This window comes from Cetorhinus maximus, chromosome 20 (assembly GCF_964194155.1).
Source record: "Cetorhinus maximus chromosome 20, sCetMax3.hap1.1, whole genome shotgun sequence".
Lineage (NCBI taxonomy): Eukaryota > Metazoa > Chordata > Chondrichthyes > Lamniformes > Cetorhinidae > Cetorhinus > Cetorhinus maximus.
This window is the reverse complement of record NC_135898.1, coordinates 29,937,091-29,964,380: the sequence shown is the minus strand read 5'-3', so window position 1 is coordinate 29,964,380 and position 27,290 is coordinate 29,937,091. Positions and strand designations below refer to the sequence as shown.

General features: G+C 41.7%; 1 protein-coding gene across 1 annotated transcript in view; it reads right to left on the bottom strand.

The window, feature by feature from the left end:
- The window catches only part of hells (helicase, lymphoid specific), a 60,619-nt gene that overhangs the window by 9,738 nt on the left and 23,591 nt on the right, over positions 1-27,290 (bottom strand). Inside the window, exons 9-16 of the mRNA XM_078565848.1 lie at positions 26,113-26,295; positions 25,869-26,012; positions 24,452-24,648; positions 20,844-20,940; positions 14,753-14,911; positions 14,514-14,656; positions 8,491-8,632; positions 6,698-6,781 (exon numbers count right to left, since the gene is read on the bottom strand). Of these exons, the coding sequence (XP_078421974.1) occupies positions 6,698-6,781; positions 8,491-8,632; positions 14,514-14,656; positions 14,753-14,911; positions 20,844-20,940; positions 24,452-24,648; positions 25,869-26,012; positions 26,113-26,295 (1,149 nt within the window). The remainder of the gene's footprint in view (positions 1-6,697; positions 6,782-8,490; positions 8,633-14,513; positions 14,657-14,752; positions 14,912-20,843; positions 20,941-24,451; positions 24,649-25,868; positions 26,013-26,112; positions 26,296-27,290) is intronic.

Genomic DNA, 27,290 nt, shown 5'->3' with positions numbered 1-27,290 from the left:
GGCTAGGTTTTTGGTCAAGCTTCAAAAGGTGATAGAGAATAATACCGGACAGCCCTGTGGCTTAATTTTTCGGTTCTTGCAGCAATGTGACATGGGGATCAAGAGCCTGGATCCAATAAATCCTATGGGTAAATTTCATTTGACATTAAAGACCCAGGTCCAGGTATACTGAGAATTAGCAAAGGGTCATGTCATTTTAATACTGAAGAGGTACAGATGATGTTCTGGAAGGTAATGTAGGGATGCCTTTGTCTGACATATTTAAATCAACACTTAAAATAATTGTTAATTATTTTGCTGTTATAATTTGGGATTTATCTAGCAGCTATGCAGCACTTGATAACAGTGTTTCCTAAATCTGCAATTCCATATAAGTAAAAACAAATAAGAAAGGAGCACCAAAAGAAACAAAAAAGGTCTCTCTGGGCTTCTAGGAGTAGATAGTGTATTGGGTACTGCGGATTATGGCTCTCTGGTTACCACTTTATTGTTTTTAATGAGCCTGCTCTGTAGGTTATAGTCTACATCACAATCTGAAACAGACTGTTTATTCTTTCACTTCAAGACCTAGGAAAGCACGAAAGGGCTAAATAAGGCAACAAGGGCTCCTGTTCCACTCCCGCAGTTACAACATTACAGGATTTGAGGCATGCAGGCGAGGAAGGGTTTGTTTACAGCAATGCATTCAACACTGTTGAGAGAAATATCTGACTAAAGTCCAAAAACAAACAGGAATATCCCAGAGAATCCTCCTCCTAAAATAAATGCCAAACAACATGCATAGACATCACAAGACGACAAAGAACATTGAGTATTACTTATGAAACTTAAAGTGACATTATAGCCTTGGTTCAAACATGGACAAAAGAGCTGAACTCCCGAGGCGAGGTGAGAGTGACTGCCTTTGACATCAAGGCAGCATTTGACCAAGTGTGGCATGAAGGAGTCCTAGCAAAACTGGAGTCAATAGGAATCAGGGGGAAAACTCTCTGCTGGTTGAGTCATGCCTGTGGTCATTGGAGGTCAGTCGTCTTAATTCCAGGGCATCACTGCAGGAGTTCCTCAGGGTAGTGTCCTAGGCACAGCCGTCTTCAGCTGCTTCATCAATGACCTTCCTTCCATCAGAAGGTCAGAAATGGGGATGTTCCGTGACGATTGCATAATGTTCAGCACCATTCACAACGCCTCAGATGCTGAAGCAGTCCATGTCCAAATGCAGCAAAGCCTGAACATTTTCCAGGCTTGGGCTGACAAGTGGTAAGTAACATTTGCATCACACAAGTGCCAGGCAATGACCTTCTCCAACAAGAGAGAATCTAACCAATCACCCCTTGACATTCAATGGTATAACCATCACTGAATCCCTGAGGGTTACCATTGACCAGAAACTGAACTGGGCTAGCCATATAAATACTGTGGCTACAAGAGCAGGTCAGAGGCTGGGAATCCTGCAGCAATTACCTCACCTCCTGACTCCCCAAAGCTCGTCCACCGTCTACAAGGCACAAGTCAGGAGTTTGATGGAATACTCTCCACTTGCTTGATGAGTGCAGCTCCAACAACACTGAAGAAGTTTGATACCATCCAGGAGAAAGCAGCCCGCTTGATTGGCACCACATCCACAAACATTTACTTCTTCCACCACCAACGAACAGTGGCAGCAGTGTGTACCATCTACAAGATGCACTGCAGAAACTCATCAAGGTTCCTGAAGCAGCACCTTCCAAACCCACTACTGTTACCATTTAGAAGGACAAGGACAGCAGACAGGTGGGAACACCACCACCTGGAAGTTCCCCTCCAAGCCACTCACCATCCTGACTTGGAAATATATTGTTGTTCCTTCACTGTCACTGGATCAAAATCCTGGAACTCCCTCCCGAACAGCACTGTGAGTGTACCTATACCACATGGACTGTAGCGGTTCAAGAAGGCAGCTCACCACCACCTTCTCAAGGGCAATTAAGGATGGGTAATAAATGCTGGCCTAGCCAGCAATGCCCACATCCATAAATAGAACCATAGAACACTACAGCACAGAAAACAGACCATTCGGCCCTTCTAGTCTGTGCAGAAATATTATTCTGCTAATCCCATTGACCTGCACCCAGTCCATAACCCTCCAGACCTCTCCCATCCATGTATCTATCTAATTTATTCTTAAAACTCAAGAGTGAGCCCGCATTTACCACGTCAGATGGCAGCTTGTTCCACACTCTCACCACTCTGAGTGAAGAAGTTCCCCCTAACGTTCCCCCTAAACCTTTCCTCTTTCACCCTAAAGCCATATCCTCTCGTGTTTATCTCTCCTAATCTAAGTGGAAAGAGCCTACTCGCATTTACTCTGTCTATACCCCTCATAATTTTGTAAACTTCTATCAAATCTCCCCTCATCCTTCTACGCTCCAAGGAATAAAGTCCTAATATGTTTAATCTTTCCCTGTAACTCAACTCCTTAAGACCCGGCAACATCCTAGTAAATCTTCTCTGCACTCTTTCAATCTTACTGATATCCTTCCTGTAGAGTTAGGCGACCAGAACTGCACACAATACTCCAAAGTTGGCCTCACCAATGTCTTATACAACCTCACCATAACATCCCAACTCCTATACTCAATACTTTGATTTATGAAGGCCAGTATGCCAAAAGCTTTCTTTACAACCCTGTCTACCTGTGATGCCACTTTCAGGGAATTATGTATCTGAACTCTCAGATCCCTTTGTTCCTCCGCAGTCCTCAGTGCCCTACCATTTACTTTGTATGTCCTACCTTGGTTTGTCCTTCCAAAATGCAACACCTCACACTTTTCTGCATTAAATTCCATCTGCCATTTTCTGGCCCATTTTTCCAGTTGGTCCAGATCCCTCTGCAAGCTTTGAAAGCCTTCCTCGCTGCCCACACCGCCTCCAATCTTAGTGTCATCAGCAAACTTGCTGATCCAATTTACCACATTATCATCCAAATCATTGATATAGACAACAAACAACAATGGTCCCAGCACAGATCCCTGAGGCACACCACTAGTCACAGACCTCCAGTCTGAGAAGCAATCATCCACTACCACTCTGTCTTCTCCCACACAGCCAATTTCGAATCCAGTTTACAACCTCTCCATGGATACCAAGTGTCTGAACCTTCTGAACTAACCTCCCATGTGGGACCTTGTCAAAGGCCTTACTAAAGTCCATGTGGACAGCATCCACAGCCTTTCCTTCATCTACTTTCTTGGTAACCTCCTCGAAAAACTCTACAAGGTTCGTTAAACACGACCTACCATGCACAAAGCCATGCTGACTATCCTTAATCAGCCCTTGGCTGTCCAAATAATTGTATATCTGATCTCTCAGAATACCTTCCAATAATTTACCTACTACTGACGTCAGGCTCACTGGCCTGTAATTACCTGGTTTACTTTTGGAGCCTTATTTAAACAACGGAACAACATGAGCTACCCTCCAATCCTCCGGCACCTCACCCGGGGCTAAGGACATTTTAAATATTTCTGCCAGGGCCCCTGCAATTTCTACACTAGTCTCCCTCAAGGTCTGAGGGAATATCATGTCAGGCCCGGGGGATTTATCTACCTTTATTCGATGTAAGGCAGCAAGCACCTCCACTTCTTTAATCTCTATATGTTCCATGACACTACTGCTTGTTTCCCTTCCTTCTTTATACACTATGCCAGTTTCCTGAGTAAATACTGATGCAAAAAAACTGTTTAAGATCTCCCCCATCTCGTGAGGCTCCACACATAGACGACCACTCTGATCTTCAAGGGGACCAATTGTGTCCCTTACTATCCTTTTACTTTTAATATACTTGTAGAAACCCTTCGGGTTTACCTTCACATTATCTGCCAAAGCAACCTCATGTCTTCTTTTTGCCTTCCTGATTTCCTTCTTTAGTATTTTCTTACATTTTCTATACTCTACAAGTACCTCATTTGCTCCATGTTGCCTATACCTGCTATACACCTCTCTCTTCTACTTAACCAGATCGCCAATATCCCTTGAAAACCAAGGTTCCCCATGCCTGTTAACTTTGCCTTTAATCCTTACAGGAACATGCAAACTCTGCACTCTCAAAATTTCACCTTTGAATGCCTTCCACTTACTGAACACATCCTTGCCAGAAAACAACTTATCCCAATCGACTCTTCCTAGATCCTGTCTCATTTCCACAAAATTTGCCTTTCTCCAATTTAGAATCTTAACTCGAGGACCAGACCTATCCTTATCCATAATTAACTTAAAACTAATGACATTGTGGTCACTGGACCCAAAATGTTCGCCTACACATACTTCTGTCACCTGACCTGTCTGGTTCCCTAATAGGAGATCAAGTATTGCATCCTCTCTCATTGGTACCTCTATATATTGATTTAGAAAACTTTCCTGAACACATTTGACAAACTCGAAGCCATCCAGCCCTTTTACAGTATGGGAGTCCCAGTCAATATGTGGAAAGTTAAAATCTCCTACTATCACAACTTTCTGATTCTTACATCGGTCTGCTATCTCTCTACAGATTTGCTCCTCCAATTCTCTCTGACTGTTGAGCAGTCTATAATACAACCCTATTAGTGTGGTCACACCTTTCCCGTTCCTCAGCTCCACCCATATGGCCTCTGTAGACGAGCCCTCCGGGCTGTTCTGCTTACGCACAGCTGTGATGAATAAATGAATAAAAAATAAATAAATAAAACAAGCGACTCAGCTGGGAGTAAAAGCAAGCTTGGTTTTCAACCACTACCACCTCAGTCCTATGGCTATATCACTTCTGAGCTGTCAACATCAAGTCACATGGGTGACATTTATAATCAAGGAGCAACAGTTTACAAACCACTCAAAAGTACAGAGCTGTGTATTAAGAGTGACATTTCAAAACAGGTCACAGATTAAAAGTCACGAGGGCCCAAACTTAAATTTCTAAATTTTCTCTATTAACTCTTTGTTCTCTTCAATTACATAATAGAGGCTGATCATTCAACCCCCTCGGACATTTTCCGCCATTCAAAACAACCACAGCTGATCTTCTGCCTCAACTCCACATTCCCACTTGCTCCTCATATCCTTTGATTCAATGTGACACCAAAAATCTGTCCATTTCAGCTTTAAACATACTCAATGATGGAGCATCATAACCCTCCAAGGTAGATAATTCCAAGGTTCACAATGCTTTCGAGTGAAGAAATTTCTCATCTCAGTCCTAAACCATCGGCCCCTTATCCGGAGTCTGTGCCCGGTGTTCTAGATTCCCCAGCCAGGGGAAAGGGCCTCTTAGTGTCTACCTGTCAAGTCCCTTCAGAATCTTATACGTTTAAATGAAATCACCATTCATTCTTCTAAACTCCAGACAGTATAAAACCAATTCAATAAGCATCTCATCAAACAAGAACACTCATCCCAGGGACCAATCTATTGAACCTTCGCTGCACTGGCTCCAAGGCAAGTATATATTTCCTTAGATATGGAGAACAAAACTGCACACAGTATTCCAAGTTTGGTCTCACCAAAGAACAAAGAAAAGTAAAGCACAGGAACAGGCCCTTCGGCACTCCAAGCCTGCGCCGATCATATTGCCCGTCAACTAAAACATTTTGCACTTCCTGGGTCCGTATCCCTCTATTCCTATCCTATTCATGTATTTGTCTCGCTGCCTCTTAAACACCACTATCGTACCTGCTTCCACCACCTCCTCTGGCAGCGAATTCCAGACACTCACTACCCTCTGCATAAAAAACTTGCACCGCACATCACCTTTATAGTTTTCTCCTCTCGCCTTAAATCTATGTCCCCATGTAATTGACTCTTCCACCCTGGGAAAAAGCTTCTGACTATCTACTCTGTCCATGCCACTCAATTTTGTAAACTTCTATCAAGTCGCCAGGTTCTATATACTTCCAGGTTTAATGTTTCTCTTCGCTGCTTCTAACGGCATCTTATACCATTAACCTAAGTTGAGATGTGTTTTTACACAGCCAGATGACACTACTCCAGATGGGCACATTGGTCATGGGGTTACTTTTCCCAAAGACTACAATTCCTGCAGCAAAGTCCAGCTCTGGCTGTACTTGAAAGAGGTGATTTCACCAGCAATAATCTGTCTGAACTCTACAGCCTGTACACAGGATGAGCTGGAGGAGTGGGCCTCAGTTCTATATACACTCAGAGTTGATCATATTGCAGGCAGCAGTCAATGTTTTAACACTGTATTTTGCTTTTAGCCAAGAGGGATGTCCTGGGACTACTGTGCTGCGCAAAATGCAAAAGCACAATTAACGATGCCCAAAGATAAATCTGGAATAAACATATCTGGGTAAAGTGTTATAGTTTATCTCTACTCACTGAGCTTGTACATAACCCAAGGACCAGTTGCAAGAAGCAAATTCCAGGAAAACAATGCAATTTTAATCCAGGCCCTTGTCAAAAGTTGGCTTCTTGAGGCAAGGCTCACTGAACTGATTTGCAACAGGTCATATTCCAACTAGTCTCCAGCCTCATCCTACCAGGAACTGGGAGTAACTTTCTATCTTTGAGGTTAAGTTTTGATCAAAGTTGTGATCACTGCTAATCCCAAATAAGCAATTTGATTGCAGGTGTTTCCTATTTGTCTTTGAGTGAATCAGCATTGTTCAAATAATGAGCAATTTGAGCTGAATAGAAAAGCATGCAGAGATAGACATAGATAGATCACCTTGTGCCCTCTTCTGCTGAGTTCTGGCAGCATTCGGTCCAAAATAAGAAATTTTCCTGAGCTTTTCACCAACTCTTCATCTATCTACAGGAAGCAGATTGAAAATGTGCAATGTCAAGTACCTAAAGAATGCATAGCTTTACACAGTGATTTAGGAATTCAAATGCAATCATTAAAAATGTAAAGAGAACTTAATTAAAAAGAAAAATAATTTGATCACTGGTTTTATAAATAGGTTTATAAAATTAAGTAGAGGTAATGCTAAATATATGCAGATCATTTGATGGGCCCAGTTAAAATATCATGTCCAGTGTCCGAGCCCTGACTGTAGGAAGGGTCTTATGACTAGGGCAAGTGTTGAACCAGATAACACCAGGAATGAAAGGATAGAGAACAAAGAAAATGAACTGTTTTAACTAGAACAAAGAAGGTCAAGAGAAGATTTCAGAAATGTTGAAGATTATGAATGATACTAGATAAGATAAAAGGAAAAAGTTTTTTCCACTAGCCAGTGAGTCAATAACAAAATATTATGAGTTTTAAAATCATTGAAAAAGAGAAGGGAGGGATTAGAAGAAGGCTGTTGGGGCCTGGATCGTCCTACTAGAAACAATGGGGAGAAACAAGCCATTCTAAGTTACTTTTAATTTTTAAAATATTTAAGAGGGTGTGGATAAAAGGGCAGGGGGTGGGAGAGAAAACATGGTTCAATTTTACAGCTGAAATTTTTTCAACAAAGAAATTACAAATACAATAATATAACTTATTGGTAAACTGGTAGTTAATTACTAAAATCAGTTCTTAACCAACTTTCTCTAAAATTAAAACTTGAGCTAGGATAAACAGGTTTCCTTCCAAATTTGACGAGAAGAAAAAATACATTTTCTGTTCTTTTACTAAAACTGGGCACCGAGATGTAGCACATTGCAGCTGTGAGGCTAGGCTGCACATCCTGCACTCGGCTCACCTTGGATGGTGATGTTTACACATCTCTGCACAGAAAAGCTGAATTTGGATTTCTTACTTCATGGACAATACTCTTTATACTGGACCAACTGTTGGTCTTCCTTCCCAACAGAGTATGCTGGCAAGGACAGCAGGGCGCTGACAATTACTGCACCAAGAGACCCCTGAAAATGGATTTCATCAATCAATGGCTAACTCGGGTCACGCATCAAAGCAAGTTCAAAACTGTCTTCTGGGTATAATCAACAATTATTATCCCACTATCACATTGACAGGAGCCACCACAATAAACATAGATTTAAAATTTTACGAAACATTAACTAAGAAGTAAAAAGCCTGATAGCAAGCCCATAAAAATGGTATCTGCGAACAATACAAGTTGCCAATTAGTTTGACTTAAAAATAAAAGCTCCCTTCATCTATTTGTGATGTTCAAAATGAAAATTGATTCTTGGGGTTCAGTTTACCCCCTGCTGATTTTCTACAGCAGAAATAAAACCCAAAATAAATTGGCATCCACCCGGCTACGAACATCCTAGGTTTAATTTCCAACTGGAGCTGAATTAGTTGATCTCAGGATGGGCAGTAATATCGGCACAATTGTCCCAAGGGCCCTTGGGCAAGAGAGAGAAAAGCAAGATGGGATCTTTCTCTTGCTGGTAATTACACACGAAGATGGAGAAACTCGACCACATGCCCCAACAGTCAAATAGCTTGAACTATACGCTAGATCATCCACTTCAGAAGCAGGAGGGGGTTTTAGTTCAAAGTGGATACAAAATGTTGCAAGTCAACTGAGGATGTTAAGGAAATCATATGGTTTTCACCTTAAATTCCTGAGTTTTGAGGTCCAGTGGGTATTCAATTAAGTAAGGGTGGTTACAACACTTCCTGAGCAGCATCAACACATTCTGCAATTTCAGGTGGACTTCCTTATCTTGTGGGATATAAACATCCAACACAGGCCTGCTGAGAAAATATAAGAGACAGCAAATTACTTTCAGGACAACCAACTAAAAAGGATAACTTGTTACTCTGTCAGCCCTGGTTCAGTGATGGCAGTCACCACTTCATACCCCACTCCAGAAACTGCAGAACAATCCAGGACTGGCACCCCAATGCAGTACTAAGAGAATATTACATTACTGCAGGTGCCATCTTTCATATGATGTGCTTAGTCTCAGCAGGATGTACAAGAACCCATGGGGCCATTTTCCAAGAACAGGGGAGCTCTCCGTTGGTCAATATTTATCCAACACCGAAAACAAATCTGGTCAGGTTTTCAGCAGTGGTTGAGGGAACCTGCTGTGTACAAATTGGCTGTTTTATTTCCCTTCATTATAACAGTGAATAACTTCCATTAGCTGGTAAACAGAAGCCATAAAGCTGCTGAGGAAAAATGGCTGCTTAAGGTTCAAGAGGCCAATAGAGCAATCATCTCAATTCAGCTTCAAATTGTGAGTTCTCACTGGAAGGGAGGTAATGGTACCTCTCCAAGATCACTGCAAGCCAACGTGTAATTGGCAAAAAGTTATTATAGTAACACATGACGTTACAGCATCCTGTGTGTAACATGATGTGACAGTGGTTCGGAGAGAGTATCACAAGCTGCAACATTTCAGCTTGGTGGCCTCTCTGATGCAAGGTCATTGACCTGAAACATCAATTCTGTTTCTCTCTCTAGGTGCTGCCAGAGTATTTCAAGAATTTTCTGTTTATATTTCAGATTTTCATCATTCACAGTACTTGGCTCTTCTACCATAAACTGTGGTATAGAACTACTCAGGTATTGAAGGATGCAGATCATGAATGATTTAGCTGATTCAGCTAGGGCACACACAACTGATCTCATTATTGCTGGGCAGGAGGGAGGAGAGCCAGCCAATGATTTTCCTCTTGGTTACTGCCCAGCAAGTGGGCCAGTTATGGATATAGAGAATTCTATACCCCGATCCCCATTTATAGAAGACTTCTGTTAAAAGCCATGGAAATAAAACTAACTTGTTTTAAAAAGAGCTGAAGAAACATCTAGCATTTTAAAAAGATTGAAGGTTATTAGGAAGTGTCAAAGTAAGTATCAACGCATGAAAATAGACTGCTCCTTCTGAATTAGTGAAGAGGAGGAGAGGGACTTTGTATCAGCCAGTAGTCCAGTTTCTCCACTCAGCGGGATAACCCCCATACCCTGAGATCCATTTTCCAGCAGAGATCACTAGAGCGCAACTGAGAATGGGCTGCATTCCAAACCCTGCCACGACAGATCAACAAGTGAAGAGGGCGCTCAATAGAGCACTCGTTACCCCAACATTATTATAATTTTGCAGCTCTTCCTTGAGGTTTTCCCCTGTCTGGTTGAAGCTCTGTGACTAAAAAGCTGAAATTTATTTTATTTTTTTTTTTAAAAAGAGCTTCCATCTCGCTGAGGCTTCAGGCCAATCAACATCTAATCAGGGGTCAAAATAATTTCTTACCCCAACCCCAAGTGTTAGTTTTGTTTCTCAAAAAAGGTCTAGCTTAATTTTGTTGAGAGCTACTTTTTGGTTTTCAGAGGCTCCAGACATCTCAGCCTCTCCAACTTGCAAAAGCTACAATCACTGGAACAGTCCATACTCAATGGAGAAGATGAAAGGGAACAACATGGCAGTACAATTTTGTTTCAGTCTTTACTGTCTTGGTTATCATCTTTTTCTCATGAATTTCCCATGGTGAGCCTCAGCAATCTCCAATATTAAAACACACAAATTTACGGCTGCAAATTACCAGACAGTGACAGAAGTAGAAGCCATGACTGATAGGAACATAGGAACAGAAGGTCGTTCAGACCGTTGAGTCTGCTCCGCCATTTACTATGATCATGGCTGATCGAACACTTCAATGCCTTTTACCCACATTATCCCCATAACCCTTTCTGTTATTGTTAATCAGAAATCTATCAATCTCTACCTTAAATGCACTCAATGACTGAGCTTCCACGGCTCTCTGGGGTAGAGAATTCCAAAAATTCACAACCCTCCGAGTAAAAATAATTCTCCTCATCTCGGTCCTAAACAGCTTCCCCCTTATTTTGAAATTGTGTCCCCTGGTTCTGGACTCCCCAGCCAGGGGAAACTTCTTACCTGCATCTACACTGTCTATTCCTTTAAGTATTTTGTAGGTTTCAATGAGGTCACCTCTCATTCTTCAAAACTCTAAAGAATACAGGCCCAGTTTCCCCAATCTCTCCGGAACAAGTCTGGTGAACCTTCGTTGCACTCCCTCTATAGCAATAATATCCTTATCTGAGGTAAGAGGACCAAAACTGCACACACTACTCCAGGTGCGGTCTAACCAAGCTGCAATTGTATAGAAGCCAGACTTCGCTACTCCTGTACTCAAATCCTCTTGTGATAAAGGCTAACATTCCATTAGCCTTCCTAACTGCCTGCTGCACTTGCATCTTAGCTTTCAGTGACTTATGGACAAGGACACCCAGGTCCCTTTGTACATCTCCACTTTCTAATCTCTTACCATTTAGAAAATACTCTGCATATCTGTCCCTTCTATCAAAGTGGATAACCTCTCATTTTTCCACATTATATTCCATCTGCCATGTTCTTGCCCACTCGCTAAGTCTGTCCAAATCCTCCTGGACCACTTTATATCTTCCTCACAACACACATTTCTTCCTAGTTTTGCATCATCCGTGAACTTGGAAACATTACATTTGGTCCCCACATCCAAATCTGATATATATTGTGAACAGCTGGGGCCCAAGTACTGATCCTTGCGGTACCCCACTAGTCAAAGCCTGCCAACTCGAGAATGTCCCATTTATTCCTACTCTCTACTTTCTGCCTGTTAGCCAATCCTTAATCCATGCCAGTATATTGCTTCCTACCCATGTGCTCTTATTTTGCTAATCAAGCTCCTCTGGGGGACTTTATCAAAAGCCTTCTGAAAATCCAAGTATACTTCGTCCATTGATTCTCCTTTATCAATTTTGTTAGTGACATCCTCAAAAAACTCCAAGTTCCTCAAACTTGAGGTGATTTTAGAAAAATACATTAAAAGGTATGACTGTACATAGGCGATGGGTAGTCTTTAAAGCATATTACATAGCTTACAGCACCTATACATTCCTTCAAGCTGCAAAAACCAAAAAAAAGGTCAGTCAACCATGGCTGACAAAAGAAGTTAAGGATTGTATAAGATTAAAAGAAAAGACTTATGAAGTTGCCAGAAGTAGTAGGAAACCTGAGGATTGGGAGGTTTTTTAGAATACAGCAATGGAAGACCAAGAAACTGGTAAAGATCATGTACCTTATTACCTGAACGCACGCAGTACTTGCAGAGTGACCTTAACTTTATCTTTTTGACATCATTTCGCATTCTAAGCATGCTCAATGCTCTTTGTTTCTCCTACCTTCTGGTTTCACTACGACTTCCTGTTAGCAACTTAACTTTCTTCCAATTTGGGCCACCCCTCAGGTTCCCACCCTCCGACAAACTAGTTTAAACCCACCCCAACAGCACTAGCAAATCTCCGTAAGTATATCAGTCCCAGTCCTGTTAACATGTAACCCGTCCAGCTTGTACAGGTCCCATCTGCCCCAGAACCGGTCCCAATGCCTCATATCTGTTGCCCTCTTTCCTACACCAGTTCTTCAGCCACGTATTTAATTCATCTATCTTCCTATCCCTATGCTCACTAGCATGTGGCACTGGGAGTAATTTTGACATTACTGCTCTTGAGGTCCTGTGTTTTAATTTCCTTCCTAACTCCCTAAAATCTGCTTTCACGACCTTATCACTCTTCCTACCTATTGTCGTTGGTACCAATGTGGACCACGACTTCTGGCTGATCCCCCTCCTCCTGAAGGATGTCCTGCGTATCCCTCATCACTAGCCAGGGGATACAAACACAATTCTAATACCATCTCCTATCAACACCTCAACTGAAACCAGCTACCCCAGCATAAAACAGGAATCAAACTTGGGGCTGTTGTGGTCTTGTGGCTTAATATTATAACAAAGTACATTTATCCACCAAGACACAAACAACCAGATCAGAAATAACACTTATACCAGATTGACTGGATGATCCAAAATGTCATTGATAAAGGACTTACTATAATCAAAAGAAAACAAAATAAAAAAGGTTTTTTTTGTAGAAAAAAAGTCAATGAGGTGTGATAGAAAGATGATTGTGATTATTAAATCAGCTTTCAGGAATGAAATGCTATTTTCAAATTGGAGCCCATTCAATTAATTCAAATTCTCAGGATTCCACCATAGGATTACAGGGAAATTAAAATGAGATGGACCTTCTCTCTGCTGGCTGCTGCCCTCAGACATTCTTGGTACAGACAGCTCCCCAGGCCTGATCCCAGCCTCATTACTGGGTTTCCAGCTACCTCCTTTATTCTTTTTCCACTTCTTCTCCTTGGCCTCCTGGAGGATGTTGAAGTTAGTCAGTCAAACGGGACTGACTCATCGTCCAGGATAACTGCTCCTCAACTGCCAATCACAGGTTCCCTCCCTCTTGCCTTTCCTGCTCCTCCAATCTTAGATTCTCTTTCTATGGAGGAGCAGCCAGAGGAAGGACTGAACCTTTGATTGGAGGAGCTGGAGCAGCGAGCATGTGAGAGACAGAATCTGTGATTGGATAAGCAGCTACTCTCAGATTCTCTCTCTCCCTTGCTTGCTTTTTCTCCAATCAACTCCGCAATATTTTCCTGCTCTCAACAAGTTGCCTACACCTGCAATTGTTTAGCCCACTTACTTAGTCTACTTTGGACTACAGAGGAGTCATAATATAAGGTATGATGTACTGGGGCAACCATTCTTCAATTTTTCGCAGGCTACTTGAGGTTGAGGGTGAATTCTCCTGCCACCCACGTACTTTGAACTCTGCACCCAACAACCTGCTCTGAAAACTCTGCTTATTTTGACAGCTGTAACAAATTGCACCACAGCAACCGAGACAATCCACAACATTCCAAACAAGTCAGTTCATCCTATCTCACAATGCTAATGGATCTTTTAAAAAAAGATCCAGATCCTCACCAAAAACTAATCAGTTCTCCCTTGGATCACATTCTGTGCACTGAGTTTCACTGAAATCTATCCATTAGGTTTTGAGATTATATTGTTTACAGACAAACAAGGACAAAAACATTATCTCTGCCCACCTTCAGTGGCGGAGGTAACTAACTCAGGTCAAATATCTTACTGTGTGGTCTGGACACCTTAGCACCACACTAGACAGTGCTTGTAGCTACTCTGGCACTGGGAGGAACTGCCCTGCCCTTTGACCAAACATAACTGAAGACCACATAACAGGTCAAGAGGAGAAATAGAATTTGTATTAATATAATGCCTCTATATAAATAGATAAAGAATTTACAAAATACTTCATAAACAAATGATTTATCATATAGGCAAATTTAGTAGCCAATGTATGCAAAGCAGGATCCCAAAGAAAATAAATGGATAGTCAGTTAATCATTTTTCTAGTGGCATTTAAAGGGCAAATATTGACCAACACTGGAAGTGTTTCTGGCTCCTTTTCAAATAGTGCCAACAGATCCAGGTCACATCTGTCCAAGCCAGCATCTCCACCACCAAAAGATGGCACTTCAGACACTGCAGAATTTCCTCAGGCCTGCACTGCAGAATTTCCTCAGGCCTGCACTGAAGTGCCAACCTAGATTATGTACTAAGCCCTGAGTGGGGACTAACCCCATGACCCTTTGACTCAGAAGAGAGAACATAGACAACCGATTCATGAAGTCATCAGTGAGTATCAAGTGGTGGTAATGTTAAGTTTAATGCTGGGGCCATCAGGACAACCCACACCCCAATTACCAACCTCTGCTCATGGACATTCTGCTGCATCACAGCAATCATTTTCTCCAAGTCATCATCATCGTAATTCTCAGTATAATTCACTAGCTTCCTGCTTCGGCGTTTCGGACGACCAGTAGGGGTCAACTGTGGTTTCTCCTGCTCGGGCTGTTTGGGGATGGGAGAAGAGAATAGACAATTGCAGCAAACTTAAAATCTCACAAATGAAATATCTCACCACATTGTTTTATAATGCACACATACCTCCTGTCCCAGTAGTGTTGTGATGGTCTTGTTGACTATGGCCGTGTAGAAGGACTCCTGCTTTTTGCTCAGAGGTGCATAAACCACGATCTCCCGCTTTGGAGGAATATCCAGAGTGACATCAGACTTCAATCTCCTCAGCAGGAACGGAGTCAGGATCTGCAACACCAATAATATTCCATCCAGAGTTTGATAACCATCACCGCACAGACTCCATGCTGCTGGATAGCAGCTATTACCCAGAGTTCACCATTTATGGAGATCCCACAGGTGTTCAGTGAACTTCACTGCTCATCAGAACTTCACAGTTAAGCACTCATGGGTCAGGTGACCAATGGGTCTAGACTGGGCACAAACTCACGTCTCAGGCATGATACAAAAGTTACGAAAATCTCCCAAGCCACTGCTTACTGCAAGTCACAGATAGGAGCATTATTCTATGCAAAAGACAACACATTACTGAATTGTAGGTGTTTGACCATTTAACACTGGGTGAGTTCAGTTCCAGTGCTAGGTGATCCTGCATTCAAAAATGACTTTATACACACCTTTTTACACTTTCCAGTGAATTACTATTCATTTTAAGCAATTAATTTTGGAAACGGCAGTCTAATTTCCCTTTTACATTTCAACAACTTGCCCCAGATTCTTAACAACTTTCATTTACATTGATCTGCACTGTAATACAAACAAGAAGGAGTAGGCCATTTGGCCCCTCAAGCCTGCTCCACCACTTAAGATCATGGCTGATCTGATAGTAACCTCAAATCAGCATCCCGCCTACCCCCGATAACCTGTCACCCCATTGCTTACCAAGAATCTATCCACCTCTGCTTAAAAATATCCAAAGACTCATGGTCGTCAGAAAAATTTTTTGCCTCATCCGTTTTAAATGGGCAACCCCTTATTTTTAAACAGTGACCCCCCCCTAGTTCTAGATTCTCCCACAAGAGGAAACATCCCCTCCACATCCATCCTGTCAAGTCCCCTCAGGATCTTATATGTTTCACTCAAGTCGCCTCTTGCTCTTCTAAACTCCAGCAGATACAAGCCTAGCCTGTCCAACCTTTCCTCATAAGACAACCCGCCCATTCCAGGTATTAGTCTGGTAAGCCTTCTCTGAATTGCTTCCAACGCATTTAGATCCTTCCTTAAATAAAGGTGGCCAATACTGTACACAGTGCTCCAGATGTGGTCTCACTAGCGCCCTATACAACAGAAGCATAACCTCAACAGAAAATGCTGGAAAAACTCAGCAGGTCTCACAGCATCTGTGGAGAAAGAAAACCAGAGTTAAAGTTTCGAGTCCTTATGACTCTTCTTCAGAGCAGCTCTTGAAATAGCGGTGCTGACGTTTGGAAGTAATGATGGTCTGGTCCTATGATCTAGCAGCAATGGAATAGAGGGACTCCCAAGATCAGGCAATACCAGCATAGGGATCCCAAAGTTAAAGCAGCATTGAGGTTCAGCAATGCCAGACAGGAGGAAACCTGTGGTTTTGTAGAACAGTGATAAAATGTGGGTTTGGAAGCACTGAAGGAAGTGGCTGGAGGGCAGGGCAGAGGGGGAAAAAGAATTTGCAAATGATCTCTTGGAACAGTAAGCAAGCAGATGACCTGAATATATAAACACGGGCAGCAGATGCATGGGAGCACCACCTTAGGAACGGAGGAGCAGGAATAGGCCTGCTCCACCATTTAAACTAATCATAGCTGATCGTCTACCTCCACGTCACTTTTCCCCCACTATCCTTTGATGTCATTAGCATCCAGAAATCCATCGATTACTGTCTCGAACATGCTCAATGATTGAGATTCCACAGCCCTCTGGGGCAGAGAATTCTAAAGATTCACCACCCTCTGAGTGAAGAAATTCCTCATCAGTCTTAAATCGCCTGCCCCTTATTCTGAGACTGTGTTCCCTGGTTCTAGACTCACCAGCCAGGGGAAACATCTTATCCACATCTATCCTTTTGAGCCCTGTAAGAATTTTCTAAGTTTCAATGAGATCACCTCTCATTCTAAGCTCTACAGAAGACAGGCCCAATTTCCTCAATCACTCCCCACAAGACAATCTCACCATCCCAGGGATTAATCTGGTAAACCCCGGCTGCACTCCCTCTATGGCAAGTATCTCCTCCCTTAGGTAAGGAGGCCAAAATTGTACACAATACTCCAGGTGCGGTCTCATCAAGGCTCTATACAATTGCAGCAAGATATATTTATTTCTGCACTCAAATCCCCTTGAGATGAAGGCCAACATACCATTCGTCTTCCTAATTGCTTGCTATACCTGCATTTTAGTGACCATGAACAAGGACGCCCAGATCCCTTTGGACATCAACATTTCCTAGCCTCTCACCATTTAAGAAATACTCTGCCTTTCTGTTTTTTCTACCAAGGTGGATAACTTCACACTTATTCACATTATATTCCATCTGCCATATCCTTGCCCATTCACTAAGCCTGTCCCAATCTACTTGAATCCTCCTTGCATCCTCCTCAACTCGCGTTCCAATCCAGTTGTGTGTCATCGGCAAATTTGTAAATATTACAATTGGTTCCCACGTCCAAATCATGTATATAGATTGTGAACAGCTGTGGCCCCAACACTGATCCTTGGCAGTACCCCACCAGTAACAGCATGCCATCCTAAGAATCTGTTAATTCCTACTCCATTTTCTGTTAACCAATTCTCAATTCATTTTTTTTTATTCGTTTGTGGGATTTGGGTGTCACTGGCTAGGCCCATTCCTATTGCCCTTGTTCAGAGGGCATTTAAGAGTCAACCACTATTGGAGTCACATGTAGGCCAGACCAGGTAAGGGTGGCAGATTTCCTTCTCTGAAGGGCATTAGTAAACCAGATGGGCTTTTACAACAATCGTTCCATGGTCACCAATAGACCTTTAATTCCAGATTTTTATTGAATTCAAATTCCACCATCTGCCATGGTGGGATTCGAGCCCGGGTCCCCAGAGCATTACCCTGTTTACTAACCTCCTGTGTGGGGCCTTTTCAAAAGTCTTCTGAAAATCTAAATACGCCAGTCACTGGATCTCCTTGATCTATGCTCCTGTAATATCCTCAAAAAACTCCCAACAGGTTTGCCAAACATGATTTCCCAATCATCACATTAGTGCCCAGTTATCACTTCCTTTATCATTGATTCTAACATTTTCCCTACTACTGGTGTCAAACTAAAGGTCTGCAGTTCTGTGTTCTTGCTCCCTCCCTTCTTAAATAGCAAGGTTACATTTGCTACTTTCCATCTGTAGGAACTTTTCCCAATTTCTATACAACTTTGAAAGATAACAAGCACTGCATCCACTATCTCTATAGCCACTTCCTTTAACACTCTGGGATGCAGCTCATCTGGTCCAAGGGATTTATCAACCTTCAATCCAATTAATTTTGAGTACTACTTCTTTACTAATACTAAATTTCTTCCAGTTCCTCATTTCCACAAGTCCCTTGGCTCCCAACTATTTCTGGGAGATTTTCTGTATCTTCTTCCAAGACGACAGACAAATTGTTTAGTTTTCCACCATTTCCCTATTATTCATTATAAATTCTCCTATCTCCACCTGTAATAGACCCACATTTGTCCTTGCTAACATTTCCTTTTCACATACCTAAAGAAGCTTTTACCGCCTGCCTTTATTTTTCTCGCTAACTTGCATTCATATTCTCTTTCTTTATCACTTTCTTGGTCCTCTTTTGGTGTATTCTAAATTGCTCTCAATCCTCAGGCTTACCATTCTTCCGAGCAACCTAATTAGCCACTTCCTTTGATCTAACGCAATTTTTAACTTAATTTGTTAGCCATAGTTGATTCACCTTTCCTGACAAAACTTGGAAGCACAGTGAACTGAGGAGGACGTAGATATGCTAGTGGAATAGGTGGACAAGCGGCAGATTAAATTTAAAGGAGAGGAACAGGAGGTGCTACATTTTGGTAGGAAGAATGGGAAGGGGGCAATATAAAGTAAAGGATACAATTCTAAAAGAAGTGCAGGAAGAGAGAGACCGTGGGAATATGTGCACAAATCACTGAAGGTGGCAGGGCAGGTTGAGAAAGTGGTTTAAAAGGCATACAGGATCCTGGACTTTATTATTGAAGCAGAGTAAAAAAGCATGGAAATGATGAAGAACCTTTATACAAACACTGGTTCAGCCGAAACCCAATAGTGTGTCCAATTCTGGACACCGCACTTCAGAAAGGGTTTGGAAAAGATTTACGAGGATGGTTATAGGGACGAAGATCAATTACATGGATAGATTGGAGGAGCTTTGGTTGCTCTCTTTGGAGGAGTGAGATGTGATAGGGGTGTTCAAAATCATGAGCGATCTAGACAAGAGTAAATAGAGAGAAACCTCTGGCCAAAGGTCCCAGAGCCTAGGGACATTGGCTTAAAGTGACTGGCAAAAGAACCAACAGCGACATGAGCAACGTAAACACATCGAGTGGTTAGAATCCGGAATGCACTGCCTGTATGTGTGGCGGAGGCAGATTCCATCATTGCTTTCAAAATGAAGTTGGATAAACACTTGAAAGAAAAAAAAATGTTGCGTTATGGGGAAAGTGGCTAGTTAAATTCTCTTTCAGAGAGCTGACACAGGCTTGTTGGACCGAATTTGATTTATGCTGTTTCCATGTAGGTATGGAAGTGGGGGAAGGGGTGAAAATCACAAGTGAAAAAAATTTGGGTAAACTTGAATTCGCTGCCCAAGACACTGCAACAGGTTCCTGGATTTTTTTCTCTTAACTACTGCAGTTATAGGAACAAATCTTATTTTATGATTGCTAGAATGTTAAATCCAATTAAGGTTTCTTAATTATTTTCTCACACCAAACTCTTACTGAAAAATAGTCCACTTGAAGTCTTCTGACTTCTCCACTGAGAAAAAAATAAATTAGATATTTGAATTCAGAATATATAGCATATAGAATGTTCAAATCATTTGTGTAACTTGCTTTGTCCATGCACCCATCTCTCTACTGGAAATTAAGTACTTGTTAATTTAAAACATGAAATACTGTCAGCCAAAACTGTTCTAATTTATGGTTCCAGGCTACTTTCAACTAATTTGAAAGACAATTTATGCAAATCTGTTGTTTTTTTCCCATTAGTTATATTTGAAACTTTACTTTGCGTTCAGTTAAACAAGTTGAAGGGAAAAAAAACTCTCAAAAAATGCATGAGAGCAAATTAATGGGCTGTGTTTCTGCAGTCATTTATTGGTAGACTTTGCACATTAACTGCAGATTTTTGTAAAATGTTTATTAGCTTTCAAATCGTTATTTGCACTGTTAAGTCACAAGTTCTTGCACTCTCATTTGTTACAAATATGAAATTTGAGCAATTGAAGTGCAAACACAATACCTGATGCACGTTATGTGCCTGGCAGGCGAACCATTTCTGATACATTAGGAGTTGACCTACTGTTATGTTGCACATGGTGGCCAAGCCAAGCGCAGTGTTCAAAGTGAAATGGATGAAAGGATTGGAGAGATTTTGGCAAGAATGTACAGATATAATTCAATCCCCATTTTAAAGACATACTCCGGGTTTCTTCGGGAAAATATCTTTGGTATTTATATTTAAGGTTAGAGGAATTTGCAAAGAGAAGTTTCTCTGCGGGTCAGACCAAGCAGCTTTGTAATGCAAACTGAGGCGCTACAATAAATTTGCATTAGTCCCCATTCTTTATGCAAACATAAGAATTTATAATGGGAAATAGGTTTTTGCAGAAAGGAAGTATGCACAAATATAAAATGCTGATATAGACAGACCCAAAGATGGACAAATAAGATACCCAATGGATTGAAAGATTATTTTTCATACTGGCAAGTGAAATGTGTTTGGTAAAATAGAAAAAAGTACCTTATTCAGGGTATGAACAGATATTAGGAAGATTAAGTGAATAAAACAGCTTTGAAATAGAAACAGTACTGAACATGAATGAATGGAGGCAGGAGAACAATGAAAGGGATATAAGTGGAAAATACAGATATTAAAAGGCAATCTTCAGAATCAGAACTGAAGCTGAAGCATTCGAAAAAACATTTGCACAATTAAACAAATCTACCTGGTGAAGCATGTGCAGAATGTTTTGCTCCTGCTCGCTGGCAACTATATCTTCAACATTTTCCGTGATGCTTGTAATGTCAAACCAAGATTCAAAACTAGGGAACAAACAAAGATTACAATTATCACAAAACTAGTTCCTAGTTCAAGAAAATGTAGTAGCTATTACCTTTTTGCTACAAATTCTCAGGGTCAGCATCACAAGCCTCTTCCATAAGCGGGCCTTGGTCCCCTACAACTTGGAGTGTACCCTTTATCTGCCCGATATCTAGGTAACACAGCAAGATTCGGGGGCCACAACAGAGAACCAATACAGCCTAGTAGCTGCTGTACTAATGTATCAAGTCACAAATTTTCCTCTCTTCAAGAGACTCGAATAAATGTTCAGAAGACCAAGAATCAGACTCTAAACCAACAGATGGGCTATTTGATTAAAAGAGCAAGGAACAGTGAATTGATATATAAAACAATAAGGATGCTGTTCACTCTCTCTCTCTCTATATACACAAACTTATGTAGTGAAACTGCAGTTTCAAACTAGCTGTATCAGTCACCAGACTAGCTCAATCTTAAAACAGCTCTTCTGCTGACTGAGAAGCTAACTTAAAATACAGGCCATCTGCTGGGGAAAACACATTTTGATGGTACACCAAAATACAGGGTTATCATTTCTTCATATTCCCTAAAGTATTGCCAATGCTTTAATGATGGCATATGATACTTACTATGCAATGTCAAATCTGGGCCAATGAATCCAGTTGACACCTAAAACTCCCTCCTGTGTTTTCTTTAACGCTTGGCATCTAGCAAACTAACACATGCAAGCTGAGAGTTCATAACTTTTCCTTTCAGAAATAACTGTGTAATTCTCATATTTAACCCCTAGGCCTAAAGTACAAGTTAAAAATGTAACATCCTTGAAGTTTTATTCACTTTGAACAAAATCTCTGGCATTGTCTAAACTTCTGATTGTAGAATCTAATTTTAAAAAAATCAAACTCAGCATTTTATTAAGGGCTACATGATGAAGGTACTTGGCACAAAGGCTGAAGAGGTAAATCAGCACCAAACTCCTTTCTGGAATCAGAGAATGTGAGGATCTACACCAGCAGGATACTAGGTTAGCAGCTGAGGAACAGAGTACAAAAACAGGAAGCACTTAGGCAGTAAGGCAGCATCTGTGGGGAGAACAAATAGGTCTACTTTCTGGATGTGAGCATCCTTTGTGGAACAGATCACTTCACATGTATAAACCAGTCCTGCATCGGTATTACATACATTTGGGTCAGATAAAAAAAAGACTTGCACTTGCAAGATAACACTTCACAACTACCAGGTGTTTCAAAGCACATTAAGCCAATGAAGTATTTTTGAAGTGTAGTCGCTGTTGTAATGTAGGAAACGTGGCAGCCAATTTGTGCACAGTAAACTCCCACGAACAGCAATGTGATCATGACCAGGTAATTGTTTTTTTGGTGATGCTGATTGAGGGATAAACATTGGCCAGGATACTGGGAGTAACTCCCCAGCTCTCCTTTGAAATAATGCCATAGGATCTTTACATCCACCAAAGAGGCAGAGGGATCTTTTATGTCCATCAGAGGGGGCACAATTATCGGCTTAATGTCTCATTCAAAAGACACTCCCTATGTACTTCACTAGAGTGTCAGCTTGATTTCTGTGATCAAGTCCTGGAGTGAGACTTGAACCCACTGTCACAACTTGCATTCATATTGCACTTTTACGTAGGATATTGTCCCAGAGGCCTCAGAGCCAAATCAAACCAAGGAGCAGCTGTTCGAAGAAGCAACCTAAAGTTTGGTCAAAAATATGCATTTTAAAAGGAGGGGAAGGTGAAGGCAGATGTACAATAAAGTTCCCAATGCTCTCCATATCGTACAAATAAACAATCAATTACTGCTGAATTCAGGACCATAGAGCTTAATTAAGACAATTCAAGCCAACAGAAGATTTCATCACCCCCTACACCTCAACTCCCTCCCATGGTACCTTCCCATGCAATCGCAGAAGGTGCAACACCTGCCCCTTTACATCCCCCCTCCTCACCGTCCAATGGCCCAAACACTCCTTTCAAGTGAAGCAGCACTTCATTTGCACTTCCCTCAATTTAGTCTACTGCATTCACTGCTCCCAATGCAGTCTCCTCTACATTGGAGAGACCAAACGCAGACTGGGTGACCGCTTTGCGGAACACCTTCGGTCTGTCGGCAAGCATGACCCAGGCCTCCCTGTCGCTTGCCATTTCAACACACCACCCTGCTCTCATGCCCACATGTCCGTCCTTGGTGTGCTGCAATGTTCCAGTGAAGCTCAACGCAAACCGGAGGAACAGCACCTCAGCTTCCGACTAGGCACTTTACAGCCTTCCGGACTTAACATTGGAGTTCAACAATTTCAGATCATGAACTCTCTCCTCCATCCCCACCCCCTTTTTCCAATAATTTATAATTTTTAAACAAATATATTTTTCTTTTCCTACCTATTTTTAAATTTATTTCGATCTATTGTTTTATCTCCACCTTTTAGCCCATTTCGATCCCTTCCCCCCACCCCACCCCCACTAGGGCCATCTGCCACTAGCTTGTCCTGTTTGCTACCCTTAATGTCCCCATTAGCACATTCCTTAGATAATATCACCGTCAACACCCCTTTGTCCTTTTGTCTATGACATCGTTGGCAATCTCCTCTTTGCCTTCACCTATCACTGGCCTCCTATCAAGCTCTACCTGCCCCGCCCCCCTCTACCAGCTTATATTTCACCTCATTTCTCTATTTCCTTAGTTCTGATGAAGGGTCATACGGACTCGAAACATCAACTGTATTCCTCTCCGCAGATGCTGTCAGAACTGCTGAGTTGTTTTTGTTATAGAAGCTTTCATCCCCTCAGTCTGGCCTAGATTTGAATTCAAGTTACATAAGTGAACAGTGCGAAAACAGGCCATTGCCAGCTTTTATTCTCCACATAAACCACCTCCCACCTAACTTCACCTCTCATATCAACATATCCCTCTACTCCATTTCCGCTCATGTATTTCATCTAGCTTTCCCTTTAAATGCACCAATGACTTTAGGTTGCAGAGCTGCAAGTTCACTGCAGTATTCATCATCCTAACTCATCAAGTGTCACAAAAGATCAATGGAATCTCCCTTTACCATAAATCTGTTCTGATGAAATTCTGAAGGGAATATGAACTGGAATTAAATGACAAGCCCTTCCATTATGGACTTTTCCAGGTTCACTAAAAGCCCCCCGGTCACCCCAGTAGCTTTTCTTCCCAAAGCTGAACTGTGGTAGTGAGTGCCGACAGGCTTTGTAACTGCAGAGGGAATCACAGCTGAAGTCAATATTCTCAGGACTTGACCCTGCTCACCTGATAGGGATCAGACAGCAGAGTATGAGCTGATCTTTCCATTCTTAGTCTAAAGCCACAGAAATCCCTTTAGCAAACCCAGCCAGGAAGGATAACTCAGTATATTAAGCTTGAGACCTTCTACTCTTACAGCTCTGTTACAGTAGGTGGTGTCTTTGAGAGAAAAGGCCAGTTAAACTCAACACAGTGCAGCATCCAGTCCATTCACAAGGGCTACCTTTTCAAGTCGTCAAATACATCAGGCAGTAGAAAGTTGAGCAGTGACCAGAGTTCAGCCAGGTTATTCTGGAGAGGGGTTCCAGTCAACAGCAGCTTGTTGTCAGTGTTGAACCTTTTCAACTCCTGAATCAAGCGGCAATTTAAGTTCTTGATTCTGTGGCCTTCATCCACGATGAGGTATTTCCAGTGACAATTCTGTTTATTTTGGAGAAAATAAAATGCAACTGTCAAACAAAATTTTCAGTTACAGCTGTGGATCGAGACAGTAGAATTTAAAACTGAGGCACTATCTCCTCCCCTTTTGTCCACAGGTGCTGGCGCTTACTGGAGGAGTACAGGTCCATAGGAACCAGACTTCACCTAATGGCCTTTCATGAGCAAGCTCAGACTCAGTGTTAGTTGGATTCAGGACATTACGCCCCAGCAAAATTTGCAGTTGAGTCAGCTGGGCAATAACAGCAGTGGAACACTTACCCTGACCAGGATCTGTTCATGGGAAAATTAATAATTCTGAAACAGCCCAGATTTAAAAATGACTGAATGCCCTCAAGTCAAAGTACATTAAAGTGGTAAAATTAATTTTCCAGGGGCATTGACTTAGGGACAGGAAAACAATAACGAGCATTGCTTACAACTTCTGAACACCAGCCTAGCCTTCCTGCTGGAAAGTGCACACAACTGGATGCTGATCAATAAATGAACAAGCTTGCTGACACTCGCTCGTTAGGCTCAATCACAAAGAATGGTCGCTATGGCATTGTACCAAATGTTCCAGCATCAGTAATACACCCAAACACAAGCAAGCGTTGACAGCAGAAAAGAAACAGTGTGCTATAACGTTACAAATCTCAGTAACACACGAAACAAACAGAAACATTAGTATTGCTGTTCCCTGGTGCATGCTCTCCTTTCATGTAGTATGAATTATTGTTCCCTTCAAGATTTGGTATTCTTGCTATTCTGTCCTGATGTGTGCAAAAAAAAAGCTTCAACAGCATGTCTCTTTCCTCAGCAATACTCAAGTTCTATACTACCAAATGACTATTTGTAGAGACATTAGTATAATCAACTAATGGTCTTCCACTGAAACCAGTGAGTATAAACTAACCAATTAGGCTGCAATTAAACCAAGGTATAAGTAGCCATTCCAACATTGCTAAAACCAGTGAGAACTAAACAATCAAATCTGAACAAACTCCATTCCAATAGCTGAGACTTCCATCTTGCACAATCTTCGATGTGACAAATCAGCTTATAAGCAGGGAACTTTGACAAAGAGGCTTCGTTTTAAAGTATGTTATTCAAATTTTTTCCATAAACCTGACAAAGGTTACATAGAACCCATGACCTTTTGACATTTGACCAGAATGCTACCTGACTCAACCAAACTTTGAGCCAGAAAGGTGCCCACGCACCTGGAAGTGTTTTCTGTCCCTCATGGCTATTTCATAAGAAGTGATGACAACTGGTAAGATGTGTAGAGAGCCCTGCCGTTTGTGGACTTTACGGAGGCTTTGAAAACGATCTTTCTGGCTCCCGTGATAAAGCAGCACAGGAATCTGAGACACAGAAGTAAACACATTAAAATGCACTCTGCAAAAATCACTTCCCAAAACTAAGGTATGTAGTAGAGTCAAGATCATCCCCTGTCAGTCTCACCTCTGGGGTGAATCGCTTGAACTCCGATACCCAATTTGGTAGAGTAGACAGAGGGCCACAGACAAAGAAAGGTCCAGGGACCCCTCGATCCACCATCATGGCTATCATGGCGATGCACTGGACGGTCTTCCCCAGGCCCATCTCGTCTGCCAGAATCCCATTAATACCATTTTCCCACAGCATCTAAGACAGAAAAATAATCACATTAGGACCCCTCCAAGATGCTTACACCAACCCACCTTGAATTTACTGCTTTATAAGAAAAACCGCGTGCACTTGGTGTATAGTAACATTACAAAACCAAAGTCCCAAGCTCAACAGTAGGTCTGCTGAGTTAGTCAACATTAGTGTGGTGGGCGACCAGGACAGGGGAACTGATCCCAGCCCTTGGGAGTTCCCAGACATGGAAACTGATCAGAGAAAAGAAAGAAAGTTAAGATCAGTCAGATCCTACTTGTGGTCACGATTGTGCACAATTTCTGCAGGAAGCACTAAGACAGGATCAGGCTCAGCTTCCATAGCTAGTCTGCCTACTGACACTCATCAGGCTGGTCACATTTGTGTGGTAAAAGAGACCTCCCAGCACCCATGGAATGTCATCTTCAGCAGAGAGCAGGAAAGAGAGTAGAGAGGTAGAAATACAATCGCTGCAAATTTCATATATGCACAGAATAGTCAACTCCAATCAGTCTCTCAAGCAGATTCTGTCTCCCTATGATCGAGGGTAATTTGTTGTTCGATAGCTAGCTGAACTATACAGCCCCAGGTCAATATCTAAATGAACCCACACGGAATACAGTACTGCAATTTTAGGCATCCTGCCATGTATATTTTCTTATTTTTTTAGACAGCAGAGCGAAGAACAGTCCAGTATTACAGAAGTTAGTAGCGAACTTACAAACTGATTGATTTGATATGTAATGTACAGTTTTCAAAGTTAAATTTAATCAATATCTTACTGCTCCTCATATTTAGAAGTAGAATAAAATCCCTTTGATATAGGACCACAAGTCAGCAATTTTTTTTTTCAAACAAAAATGGCTTTGATGCTTCTTCTACTGTTCTAGACTTAAAAGTATAGGCGGGAGCAGTGGAATTGGAAGGGGGAGGGGATAAGAAAAAACACAGAAAAACTAAGAGTGACAGGCAAAATAATGACCTATGATTTTTGTTGGAAC